Source organism: Erythranthe guttata, chromosome 11, assembly GCF_056151865.1.
Source record: "Erythranthe guttata isolate IM_541 chromosome 11, IM_541, whole genome shotgun sequence".
Lineage (NCBI taxonomy): Eukaryota > Viridiplantae > Streptophyta > Magnoliopsida > Lamiales > Phrymaceae > Erythranthe > Erythranthe guttata.
Window position 1 is genome coordinate 8,606,721 of NC_142543.1, and position 13,626 is coordinate 8,620,346.

The 13,626-nt window shown below is 40.9% G+C and overlaps 1 protein-coding gene across 1 annotated transcript; it reads left to right on the forward strand.

Annotated features, from left to right (window-relative positions):
• Window positions 1–9,012: 9,012 nt before the first annotated feature.
• Window positions 9,013–12,947, forward strand: LOC105965381 (DNA replication licensing factor MCM5). Its single transcript, XM_088825867.1, is given in 10 exon segments — window positions 9,013–9,151; window positions 10,867–10,976; window positions 11,080–11,175; window positions 11,394–11,485; window positions 11,578–11,668; window positions 12,052–12,161; window positions 12,366–12,430; window positions 12,433–12,494; window positions 12,574–12,675; window positions 12,784–12,947. Coding segments are annotated over 10 exon segments (951 nt in total). The 3' UTR covers window positions 12,868–12,947.
• Window positions 12,948–13,626: the final 679 nt, after the last annotated feature.

The window sequence follows — 13,626 nt, forward strand, 5'->3', positions numbered from 1 at the left end:
CAGCAAATACGCGGCAGTACGGAGTGCATGACCCCACAAGTACGCCGGTAAGTTTGTGAACCCCATCATTGATCGAACCATATCTAATAAAGTTCGATTCCGACGTTCGGATACTCCATTAAGTTGAGGAGTTCCCGGTGGAGTCCATTGGGATTGTATCCCATTTTCTTTCAGATAGTCAATGAACTCGATGCTCAAGTATTCTCCACCACGATCGGATCGCAGCTTCTTAATACTTCGTCCGAGTTGCTTTTCCACTTCGTGTCTAAAATCTTTGAACCTTTCAAATGTTTCAGACTTGTACTTCATCAAGTACACATACCCATACCTAGAATAATCGTCGGTAAAGGTAGCGAAGTAGTTATATCCACCCTTCGCACTAACACTTAGTGGACCACATACGTCTGTATGGATCAAATCCAAAAGACCCTCGGCTCGTTCCATTACCCCTTTGTAGGGTGACTTGGTCATTTTCCCTTTAAGGCAAGATTCACAAGTTTGTAGTGATTTCACGTCCTCCAAAGAGAACAATCCTTCACTAACAAAATCGTTCATCCTTCTTAAAGAGACATGACCTAATCTAGCGTGCCAAAGTTGTGCGGGGTTTTGATCTATCTCCTTACGTTTTGCTGATATAACATTAATAGGTATTTCATTTGGATCTAGTTCATACAAGTTGTTTAATAGTCGTCCTTTGCAAATTAAGTTCTCATTCTTTTGTATAATGCAAATCGAATTTCCAAAAACAAAAGTAAAACCTTCAATGTCTAATACAGGAATAGAAATAAGGTTTCTAATGAGCGACGGAACAAATAAACAATTGTTCAAAACAATAGGAAAACTAGAATCCAAAACATTTAAGTAAATAGTGCCAATGGCTTCAGCAGCAACTCTTGCTCCATTCCCCATCCTTAGGTAGGTCTCACCCGCTCTAAGTCTTCGACTTCTTGTCATTAGCTGCAAATCATTGCACAAATGTGAGCCACAACCCGTATCCAATACCCAAGAAGAAGAGTTGACAGATAAATTTACGTCAATGAAATACGTACCCTTTTCAGAACCTTTCTGCTTTAGGTAAGCCTTGCAGTTGCGGCGCCAATGTCCTTTCTTTCCACAGTGATGGCAAGCATCATCAACTTGTTTGCTAACCTTTGCTTTGGGGCCCCCACTGCCTTCACCCACTTCGAACTTGCTGTTAGGGAAAAGAACTCTTTCCTTTCTCTTCTTTTGGAAAGAACTCTTCTTTCCAGAAGTAGTAGCAACGAGAACAGACTTCTCTTTCTTAATGGTGGACTCGAAGCTGACCAACATGTTCATTAACTCATCCAAGGGAGGATCTAGTTTGTTCATGTTGAAGTTCACTATGAACGATTCATAGGAACTAGGAAGAGACAACAGGATCAAATCCAACGAGAGCTCGGCCGGGAGGGTGACATCAAGATTCACTAGCTTTTCAAGGAGAGTGATCATTTTGAGACAGTGCTCGTGGACCGAAGTCCCTTCGCGCAGTCTCGCTGTGATCAACTCCTTTGTAGCAGCGTACCTCGATGCCCTAATATTCTCACTATACATGCTATCGAGATGAGCCTTTATATCGAAAGCATGCAAGTGAGACTCATATTTCCTCGCAAGAGCGGGCTCCATGGCGGCTATCATATAGCACCTAGCATGAGTGTCATCTTTCTTCCAAACTTCATAAGTTTCCTTTTCAGCATCAGTCGCTGTGGCAGGTAAAGTGGCGGGAAGCCTCTCGTTCAAAACGTAGAGACGCCCCTCAACAGTTAGCACAAGCTTAAGACTACGCAACCAATCTAGGTAATTAGGGCCATTGAGTTTATTGTCGAGGATTGACATTATGGGATTCTTAGACATGATTATCTGAGACATATAGAGAAGAGGATTATTAGAGATTCGCGTTAAATGATTGTTACAATTAAATGTTTGGACTTGTGTTATTTAATTGTTCTCCCACTAATTTTATCGAATTCCACTTCCCTCTAGTAGACAAACGAGAAAACTGATTTTTCTTAATGGGCTTTAGGTCCAATAGACAAATATAACCCGTAGTTAATCTAGCCCGATTATATTTGCCCAAAGGTAGATCACAATCAATCATATCCACAATATGACCCTAAATTAATTTTCCTCACACTTGATAATGACCTAAGTTAATCTCGCGAATATCAAAATCGTCGTGTGTCAAGTCTAACCTACCAATCAAAGATGCTCATAGAACTCGATTATGCCAAACTAATGCAGTCCCTAGTTAATCTAGCCGACCACGTTAATTCAACATAACCCTTTTCTATGGCTACCTTCATCAATATGTCAATTGAATTACAGCTTACTCTACCATAGCACTCCCCGCTAACACGGCTTACTGCACTATAGTAAAGGGCTACACATAATCCAACCGTTGGCAGAAGGAAAGAAATAACTCAACAGATTGGGTTTTTCTTTATAGCTTGAAATGATTCTTAATTAAAAGAATGAGGGAATTTGATTAAGTGTTTTATCTCATCAGAAAGTTTTGGATTGGTCTATGTGATTCCTACATCTATGTTCTCTAAAGGTATATGGAAAACGCATATTGTCCTAAGAGGAACATACGACCCAATTTCATAATTAATTACATTAATTAATTATCGAGTTTTCAAAATAATTATAGAACCTCAACTAGCATAAATCATTCAAATAATGTTGAGGTACTACTAATTAAGTTGAATTTATAATCAATATTATATATGTGTTCTATTAATTGAAATCAATTTAACAATTTAAATTAATTAATTAATCTAACACCTATTTACTAAAATAGATGATTGTCGATCCAATTATCTAATTGGGATTAATTGAAAATAATTTTCCAAAAATTAAAATCAATTTGTTTTAAGTTTAATTTTAGAAATCTGAAATAATTTTTTTTTTTTTTTTTTTTTTTTTTTTTTTTTTTTTTATTTTTCAGTGGACCGGTTCGGCCCAACCGGTCTGACCGGTTCGGACCGAATCGGGCCGGTTCTGTCCGGTCCAGCTGACCCAAATCAGTGGGCCGGGTCAGTCGGACCGAGAACCGGTCTGACCGACCCGAATCCACTTGGATTCGGTCAACCAAAACGCACATAACCATCGAACCGGCCGGTTCGACCGGTTCGATCCGAACAAATTAAAAACCGATGTTTTAAAAACAATTTCAGATCCGATTTTCCAATTTTAAACAATTTTAAAGCTGGAAAAATTCTAAACAATATTTCAAAAATATCCGAACATGCATAAAATCATAGCATATAAACATGAACGCAATTAATTGCGCAACGAGCTCTGATACCACTGTTGGGTTTCGGGCACGCATACGCAGCGGAAAACAAAAATTTTACGTGATTTAAACGACTTTAAAACACACAAGTACATGCCCGATGAATTAAATCAATTAATTGCGTACCTTTGCGCTTCCAGCGAAATTAAAAACAACATACATGCTAATAAACTTAACCGAATTTAAATCAATTAACATGCTCGCGTTTAAACTAAATAACATGCTTGCAACGATTTAATCGATTACACATAATCACATAAAATCATACAAACATAAGCATGAAATCATAGTTTAAATTAAACCACAAAACGAAACTAGGGTTTCGTGTATTTACCTCTTGACGCGTGAGGTAGGAGCGAACAATACGTCGTGATTACTACGGAAACCTATCCGTAGAATCGGGGCAGCAATGAAGCAGCAGCAGCGGCGGTTTGGCAGCTCACGGCGGCGCGTGTAGAACACGCGCGGTATTCCGGGGCGGCGCGTGGGGCAGCGTGCAGCTTCGGCTCGTGCGTTGCTCCTCGATTCTTCGATCTACGGTCTTCCTCCTCTCGGATTTCACCTCGTATACTTCGATCTACTAAATCGTGGCACTAGACACGAAATAGTTAGAATAAAACGGAAAGAATAATGAAGGAGAAAGAATACCGAACAAGAACGGCCGACGAACGGCCGTTTTCCGGCGACGGAGCGACGCCAACGGCGGAGGTGGCCGCGCGGGAGAAAGGGCGAGAGAGAGAGGGGGACGGCCGCTAGGGTTAGGGTTTTGTGTGTGTTGTGCTAGGGCTATAAATCATGTATTTATAGTCCCTTGCATAAAACCCTAGCGGGCTTAAGTTGGACTGGGCCCAACAGCTTAAGCTCGTTAGTTTCTTTACTCGCTCGTATCTCTCAGTTCAATGATCGAAAAATTGTAACGATTACATTTTCCGAGTCATTATAATTTTCTCGTCATTACGAGTGCCATCTCTCATTTTCCAACTTTCCAAAAGTGGAAACCCTAGTTCAGTGGACTTTCTAAATTTGGAAACTTCCCGATTTAGAAAGTTCACTAACGTGTTCGCTTATTCTTTCCCTTTTCTTATTCTCATTCATAATTCCAAATTACGAATGTTGGACTCAATCATATTGACTTCCAATTATGCAAAGATAAACTATTTTATCTCTGACCGTTTATTCAAAGATCTCATGTGCACGAGCAGTGTGACCCTCGATGGTTCAGGTGTAAGCTAGCCGTGGGCCCACAACTCTTTGTGGTCAAAACTCGTCCCTTAGAGTTACAATTAAGATGAAGCTCGTTTCATCTCAATCACCCAACGAATCAAGATTGGCGTCTAGCAACTACGCGTCATGATTCCCTAGATACAAATGAAGTGCCTGCAAGAACCTTCAGATATAGTTAACGTACAGTACGGTCCCTTCGATTCATATGTCCCGATTGAACTAGAGGCATTGGTTCATCGAGACCTCTTTATATGTTCAATAACGGTGCGATCGTTCTAAGTGTTGTAATCCTTTCGTGCATGACTTAGAGAATCGAATTCTCTAATCATCACTTAGTCAGCTCTGGCCAGAGACTTAGAATGATTACAAACTTTCAGAACACACAGGACATCCAAGACTATTCTAGCGATCGAATCCCCGACTACAATGCACAGACCTCCCACTAGATTTCGGACTGCACGAACACTGGCCCTTGGGATGGTCCTCGGTGGAACTCAGGGACAGGTCACGATACAGCTGGTCCTCTAGTGAAGTCACGGTGATGTCTAGGTCATAAGGACTAATGGTGTACAACTATACCATAGATATCTCTACTCGATTATTGGGAACCACTTAGAGATTTCTAGGGTGAGGGAGTTCAGTGAACTCGTCAACTTACGAGCACCCACTTATGCATGCCGATATCACAATACCGTTTACTGATGAGATGCAGTACACATACACTAAGTGCTAGTCTTAATGGGAAAGGCCGATATCCTCATTAGTGGCGTAACCCTTCGACTAGGAACAGGTTTAACAGTTATAATACTTAAGTAAATATCTCACGATCCTAACGATCAATTACTAGTACTTGTAATAACTGTAAGGACTATATCTATGCTTGTGACAAAGGGACAAAGATATAGAATGCCAAGGTGTTTTATCATTAATACGAATAAAGGTTCGTTTATTACAATAGTAAATACGAAAGACCACAGCCACAAGTTGGCTTGTTGGTCACCTACTCTAACAATCTCCCACTTGACCTAAAGCCAACTACCCATAAACCGCAATCCCATCGACTCTCGATGTTTCTCATGGACCGATCTTGGTAAAGGCTTCGTGAAGGGGTCTGCAACGTTCTCTTCCGAGGTGACTCGTTCTACCTTAACTTCACCTCTATCAATGATCTCTCGGATCACGTGATACTTCCTCAGAATATGCTTCGACTTCTGATGAGATCGCGGCTCCTTAACTTGCGCCACGGCTCCGGTGTTATCACAGTACAACGGTACTGGATCACTAGCATCAGGAATGACACCCAACTCTTGGATGAATTTCCTTATCCAAGTCCCTTCTTTTGAATTCATTCCTTAAGGTAGGTCCTATTAACTGAGTAATACTATCAACTGTATTCTCTGGACTATTTTCACTATCAGCACGTCTGACTTGAGCGTCGGAGGGGTTTCCGCCGGATCAACCCCCGGCGTAGTTCACGTGTGCTCATTTCGCAGGTACCTCAGGATCATCAAATTGTCGAGCTACTGGTCCGCTTTGCTCTCCCAGTTCATTTTCCACCCTAGGTGAGCTACATATTAGCATCATCAAGTATGGTCACATTTTCCAGTGTAATCATTCCGATTGCACTCATCTTTTCGGATGCGAGGTGAATACTGACCTTGTCTTATTCCAGTAATAATTCCGATTACACTTATCATTTCGGTAGGCTTGGAAGAAACGCCTGTTTTCCACAAAAATGTATATATGCATATAGTTCATTATCAAAAGGGATGGGGTATATTCATCTCAAAAAAAAAAAAAAAAAAAAGGGATGGGGTATATCGTACCGAGACAAAAATAGAGGTACATTGCAATCGGCATATTGATAATATTTAGAGTGGCAGCAGAATTATCAATAGGGGTCCCACTACTATAATAGCAAAAAGGGCAGATTACATTAACAAGTCCCAAGTCAAACCACTGCACAGTTAAGTAAAATAATAATATAATAATAAGTCCCAAGTGTAAATATACCTCGTCTCAAGAACGATATAGCTCCTGATCAATGGAATAAGACGAGGTCAGGATTTCCCTAGCAAGGATTTACCTCGTATCCTAGAGAAGTTCAGAATTACTGGCATAAGACGAGGTCAGCATTGACCTCGAATCAGAGATGTAATCTGAACGCAATGGAATAAGACGAGGTCAGGATTGACCTCGCATGATACACTAAACTAAGACGAGGTCAGTATTGACCTCGCGTCCAGGAGATCAGAATCACTGGATTAAGGCAAGGGGGGAGGTTGGCATACCGACATATAAAGAATACGAGATTATATCAGCCTAACCACCAACAAACGAAATCGATACGAACGAAATAAAACATTCATATTATATATGAAATGTGGACAAACAGCAAACAAAAGCAGCACAGAAAAAAATCAAGGGGCCAGAGGGCAACCCTCGTCCTAAGCCTGATCTAGAGTAGCCTCGTTCTCTGCCTCCGCTCCGGCGGTCAGCGCGTCCGTCAGCTCCACAGGACCTGCCCCGGTATAGGGCCGAAGTGCCTCTTCCAGTGGGATGGTATACCAAGGTTGCCCATCACGTCGCACCTTCAATGGTTGCCAGGTCGCCGGCATCTCGTTCGCAGGCAATCTCCCCATTATGTTGAGCGGATCCAGCTCGACTGATGACACACCAGCCTTCGAAATGTCCCTTTGTGCGATCTTGATCGTATGCGACACTGCGAACTCCGTATACGGCATCAGATCTGTCAAAAAGTCCGGGGAGTTCCGGTACATTTGCCTTAGTTCGGCCGAGAACTTTTGAAGCACAGCTCGACCTTCGTCGGAAGGAAGGAAGGCACGATATCCCTCCTGCCAAGCGCGAGATTTCTCCTCCTCGAGGGCTGCTATTTCGCGGGCATGTTTGACCTTTCCTTGCTCAAGAGCAGCGGCTAGCTCTTGGGCTCGCTGCTCCGAGGTTAAAATCTGAGCCAGGCGAGCCCTCTCTTGTTCGGCAGCATCCGCCCTCGTTTTCTCAAGCTCCTCCCGCAGACGAGACAGCTCTTGTTGAGAGTGCGCCGACGGCAGACCCCTGTTGGCAAACAGGCCAACGAGGTGGCAAAGGGCGGCACAACCCTGCCGCTGCAGCTCGTCTTCCCCTAATTTGTCAAGCACCTTTTGATCATTGGGGGAGCGGAAGCTGCGGATGAAATCAACCATCTCGTCCGAGCCAGGCTTCGGAATAAGTAGCGAAGCAGGCACCGATATGGTTTTGGGTGCTGGACGCGCCAAGGCAATGGATGTGGGCAGCGACGTTTTGGGAGGGGGCGGCGGAGCATTTTTCTTCGAGCTCGAAGGATTTGCATCAGGGGCATCCTCGGCACCTCTTTTGCGACGTGTTGACTTGGCTGTATTTGTAGCATCGGTCGACACGTCGGGTGCGGTGTCTGCCTCGCTGGTCGCCCGTGGCATAGATAAAGCTTCGCCTTCGGCCACTGCAACGGCCTTTTTTGGTGTCGGGGTAGAACGGAGGTGAGCAAACATCGCTACTTCTGCAAAAACATGGGAAAAGGATTAGCAGATGTTTACAAAAGAAAATAATACGGATATAGACGAGATGATTACCGCGTTCGGCGGGAGTCATAACAGGCCCTTGTGGGCGGAGTAAACCGAAGGCAGCAAGAAGCCCCGGCGTCCGTATGGCATTTTCTACGTCTAAAAATTGATTATGGAAAAAACATTCTATATACGCGATATCGACAAGCATGTCCTCGGTTCGAGGGGGCGGGGTTTGGACTCTACCGGCGTGAGTAGTAAAAGGCCACGGTTCGTTACTCCGGACAAAGAAGTACCTTCGGTGCCAGTAGTTAATCTTATTCGGGATATTAGTGAAGATATTTCTATCTCGTCGATTAGACAGATAGTACATCGACCTAGAGCGGCGGGCATAGAAAAAATAATCGAATAGCCCGCCGCATATGTTTTGGATACCAAGAAGGGTGCACACCATATAGAAGCAATTTAGTATACTAAATGCATTAGGGGACAACCGACATAAAGGGATTCCGAAACGGTTCGCGACGTCTACTAAAAAGGGGTTTATAGGAAAGGAAAGACCGGCTTTCGCTTGATCCTCATACCAGGTCAAAAGCTCGTGATCGGAATAACCCGGAAGTTGGGATGGCTCGGGGTGTACGTACCGATATCCATGCCCAAACTCCACCGACTCTAGGACCCAAGTACTGTCCACTATTGAATAGGGCTTTTTGGAGCCCGAGGAAGGTACGGGGTTTAATGCTAGCCTGTCGGGATCTAAGGGGGCATCACCTACCTCGCCTACGTCGTCAAACGCGGCGTCGTCTAAGAGAAGGTACGAGGTGTAGGAATCACCTAGAAGTAATTCTGAACCACTACCCGAGGGAGGAGAATCGCTAGACATCCTACCAAAGGATAACTTTGATAAACAATGGAATGAGAAAATCACCTGCTAGAATGGCCTCTGGTGAAGCTAAGGGATACTCCGGGAAGGGACTTGGCGTGCCGTCGGGAAAGATGAAGCAGACGGAAAAAAAAAAATTTGCACGAGTCGGAAAGGGGCAGATGCAGAAAATTAGCAAGGGAGGAAGAAGAGGTTGCGAAAAAATTGGAGGCGGCCTTTTTGGAATGTATTTATAGTGAATTTCTATCCCTACCCAAACGAGGGGAATCCGGCCGTTCATTTCAAATTAAAGAACGGCCACGATTCCTCAACGTTCCACATACCCCAAAACCTCTGGCATATCAACAGTCGCCATACAGAGGCAGACACGTGGACTTACCACATTAAATTTTCTGCATTAATTCATATGCTTACGCGAATTCCGAGGACAGGGTCATGATTGCAAAGGCTTTTTCGGCAAAAGCAGGCGGCAAATGAAAAGACCGAGTAGACAGAAGCTTAACCTCCATCTCTCTCTGTACCTCTTTTCTCAAATATTTGATCATTTGAGGGTGTTTTTTTTTCATAGGTTTATTCTGTTGAAGATAAGGATGAACTGGAAAGATTCGTCACATCCCCCAAAGTAAATGTATATTATTATAGTTCAAACAAGAATGGGTGTTCTTCTCACATGATCTATACTACAAATCTTGAGGAAATAAAAAACCAGGTATTGTGTAAATTGAATGTTTTAGTAAATTTAATCCACATGAACTATCAATCGACGCCTTTGTGTTTAACAGTTTATGTTGGCGCTCCGGACGAATTCGGTTGATCAGATTAGTCTCAGAAACATCAAAAAGACTCTTCAGAGGCTGCATTGTAATATAATATTTTGTCTCGAAAACCTTGGATTGTGGGGGGCATTACAGGTAAGGATCACAAGATTTGGTTATTCTGTTTGGCCTCTATTGCTTTTAGATTTAATACATTGACTAGTGCTGCTTAATTGTGCCTCTATTTAACCGTTCTAAGATAGTAAACTGTAAAAGTGAAAAACAGTTTTTAACTCTTCCTGTCTCAAATGTTATTCTTATTGGTTATTTGCTCGTTCCTTTCCATGAGGTCTCTTAAGCTCTTGCCTTTTTAGTTTTGTGTGTGTGTGTGTGTGTGTTACCGCGCATGGCATGCCACATTTATATGGGGAATGGGGATAACACAACGTACTAGAATTATGAGTCCTTGGTGTCTTGGATCCACAAATCTGAATTGAAATGCATTGATATATACCTAAAAAATCTCAGACATGCTTCTAGGGAACAGTTTACATTATATTACGTCCAACCTCTATTTTGTTGAAGTATCATAACTCAAAGTTTTGTATACACAGAAGTCCAGTAAATGTCATTAACCGACAAAAAAATAATAAATTACTGCACAAAACCTCATCTCCTACGATCCTCATCTCCTACGATCCTGATCAAAACCTCCCCCAGTTTCTCCGCCAAAACCCCGCCGACTATCTCCCCCTCGTAACCACAATTTTCATTTACTCTCCTTCAAATTAAGAACACCAATCTGATCTGCTTTTACAATAATGCATTTATATTTTTTCTCATTGCATCTATATCACATCGTAATTTTGCCTCGCTAGGTCTTTTTCTGTCAGTTATTCAAGTTTCAATTAGACTGAAACAATTATCATTTAGTTGAAAGATATCTTATTCCAACTCCAGCGTTAAGAGATGAACACAAAAATCGCTTCTGACCCTTTCTCTTTTGTTGAGTAGTTTGGAAAATGAAGTGCATATGATAAAAGAGGAATGTAGAACTTCTGTCTACCTTACACATTCAATTATGTTAGAACTTTGTATCAGTTTACTGATATCTTTCTTTTACCTTCTCTTATTTTTGAAAAAAAAAATAAGAGAAGCAAACTATATCTATTGCTAAAGCAGGAATAACAACAGTTCTCAATTCCCGGACCTCTGTGCTTGCTGCAGCTAACCCTCCATCTGGGCGTTATGATGATCTCATGGTCTGTTAGTTTCTGTTAAATGACTGTTTATATTGTCACTATTTCAGTCGGTTTTAAGTCTTTTTACCATTGAGAAACTAACAGTCCTTATTTTCTTTTTCAGACCGCTCGAGACAACATTGATTTACAGACCACCATTCTTTCAAGATTTGATATAATATTTATTGTGAAAGATATCAAAATGTATGCGCAAGACAAGGTATGTAAACATTAATCACTTTGGATAGCATGTTACTCATACATAAGCGACCCCTCAGACTTTTGCTTTTGCGTCTCTCTAAAAGTACGGTCGTGGTAAAATCCAAATATCTCTATTGAACATGAGTATAGGTTGTTACTCAGAATGTTGTAATAGAGCTCCTTAAAAGCCAAGTGAAGAAAATTAGCTAAACCTAATCAGATGCTATTCATTTGCAGAGTATTGCCAGCCACATCATCAAAGTTCATGCATCAGCTGATGCAACTGCAACTGACTCGAAGACTACCAAAGAGGACAACTGGCTGAAAAGGTATGCAATTCTATTTAGATCCTTGTTTTTGTCGCAAGGGTTGCTTAAGCTTTGTTGGTTGGGTTGCTGATGTATTTAAATTTCGCGTGCAGATATATACACTATTGTCGAACTGAGTGTCACCCACGTCTCTCAGAGTCTGCCGCGTCTAGATTGCAGGAGAGTTATGTAAAAATTAGACAGGTATTTGTTATACTGTTTCTAAATAATACTGAATTGGATGCTACGATTAACCATTTGTAACCATCTTAGTCTAGCAATAGTTACTTTAATTAATGCTTCAAATATTCAATTCAATATTCTGGAAATGATTTGGACATGCTATTTAACTTCTTATTGGATAGAGTTTTTCAAGTGTTATTTTCCTTTCTAGCCAAAGTGTTGGTTACTGCTCCTAAATCTGCATAGAAACCTTATGTTGACGTTGTCTGAAGGAAAACATTTCCATGAAAAGTATCATGTTTCGTCTGATGCTTAGGATGCTTGTATTTTCCCTGTTTTTTATTGATGCATAATGGTATTACATGTTATCCATAAATTTCTCTTACGCTATTTGATTCTTGTAGGACATGAGACGGCAGTCAAATGAAATTGGTGAGACAGCCGTAATACCAATTACAGTGAGGCAGTTGGAAGCTGTTGTGAGATTAAGTGAATCACTTGCTAGAATGACACTGTAAGTTGATGTGTTCCGTGTTGTACCGTATGTGATTATTATACTTCCCATTGCCTAAATCGTATGTGGTTCTAAATTTGCAAATTTGATGTACGCTGAAAGCTCAAGAAGAGTAATAATTCTTAAAAATCTCCTAACATGAGAATTGTATTTTATCGTGTGAGAAGTTGCCGTTTACTGAGCCTTATTTTTTCTGACAATTAGGTCTCATGTTGCAAATGACAACCACGTTCTTGAAGCAATAAGGCTCTTTAACAACTCTACAATGGATAAGCACGTGCCGGAGTTAATCAACATCTACACCTTACTCCCGAGATGGCAAATGAGATAAAGGTGACCACTGTTTGGCTCTCAATTACCTTGTCTATTTTTACGTATTATAATAAATTATACCGATGCTAAATCTGTACAGCAAGAGGAAACCCAGATAAAGAGAAGAATGGGTATAGGAAGCCATATATCAGAGAGAAGGCTGATCGATGAGCTCACGAGGATGGGCATGAATGAATCTATTGTAAGAAAAAATCAATGTTTTGAATTTTAACCAGTAGTAGATAACATATATTAGAATTTTTAAATGTCTTTTTTCTATAACTGATCTATGTGTGTGTGTTTCTGACAGGTAAGAAGAGCTTTAGTAGTTATGCATCAAAGAGATGAAGTAGAATATAAGCGAGAAAGACGGGTAATTGTCCGTAAAGCTTGAAGCCCGATGCTCTTGCCTTTGTAATCTGCCATTTTTCTGCAGCAGTGTAGCCAATCCATCATTTTAGAAGAATTATTTGTTCTATGATGCGGTGAATGATGTGTTTGTTATTTAAGTCTGTTTGTAATCGAACGCTTAAAACATTTTGATTATAATATCTATCTTGTGAAACTAAGCTATTGCTCCGTGTATCTTGCACAGAAAACTGGCAAGGAAGCTTCGTGTTGGTTTAGAATAGCAACTACACTAAAGCTTCGTGTTGCGTGAATATGTATAAGTTTGAAAGTTGAGTATAATGGATTTTGAACTACGTAATTTGAGATATTAAACCTTATAATTTGAGACATTCAGCCTAATAAGTTGAGATAATAAACCACATAGTTATGGATTCATATGAATCTGATCCGGATCAATCCAAGTCCAATCCACTTTGATTTCATTCATATAGGTTGATTTTCAATCCGATCCAAATGAATCTGAATCAGATCCGGTCCAAGGTAAGTAAATAACCACCCCTACCTCATCTTAATATTAATTCCCATTTCACTCTTTTATGTTTGATTTGTTTCATTTTCATGATTCGATCTCTATAATCCATCTCATTACATCTTATTAACAAAAGAAAGGTTCCTGGAGAAACCCTAGAAAACCCTAAGGTCAATTTTTCCCGCTCATTTGGAGGATATCTTATAATGGAATTAAATTTAATTTTCTAATCCAATTTTTTTTTTTTCATATTATTAAATTTCGTATAATCTA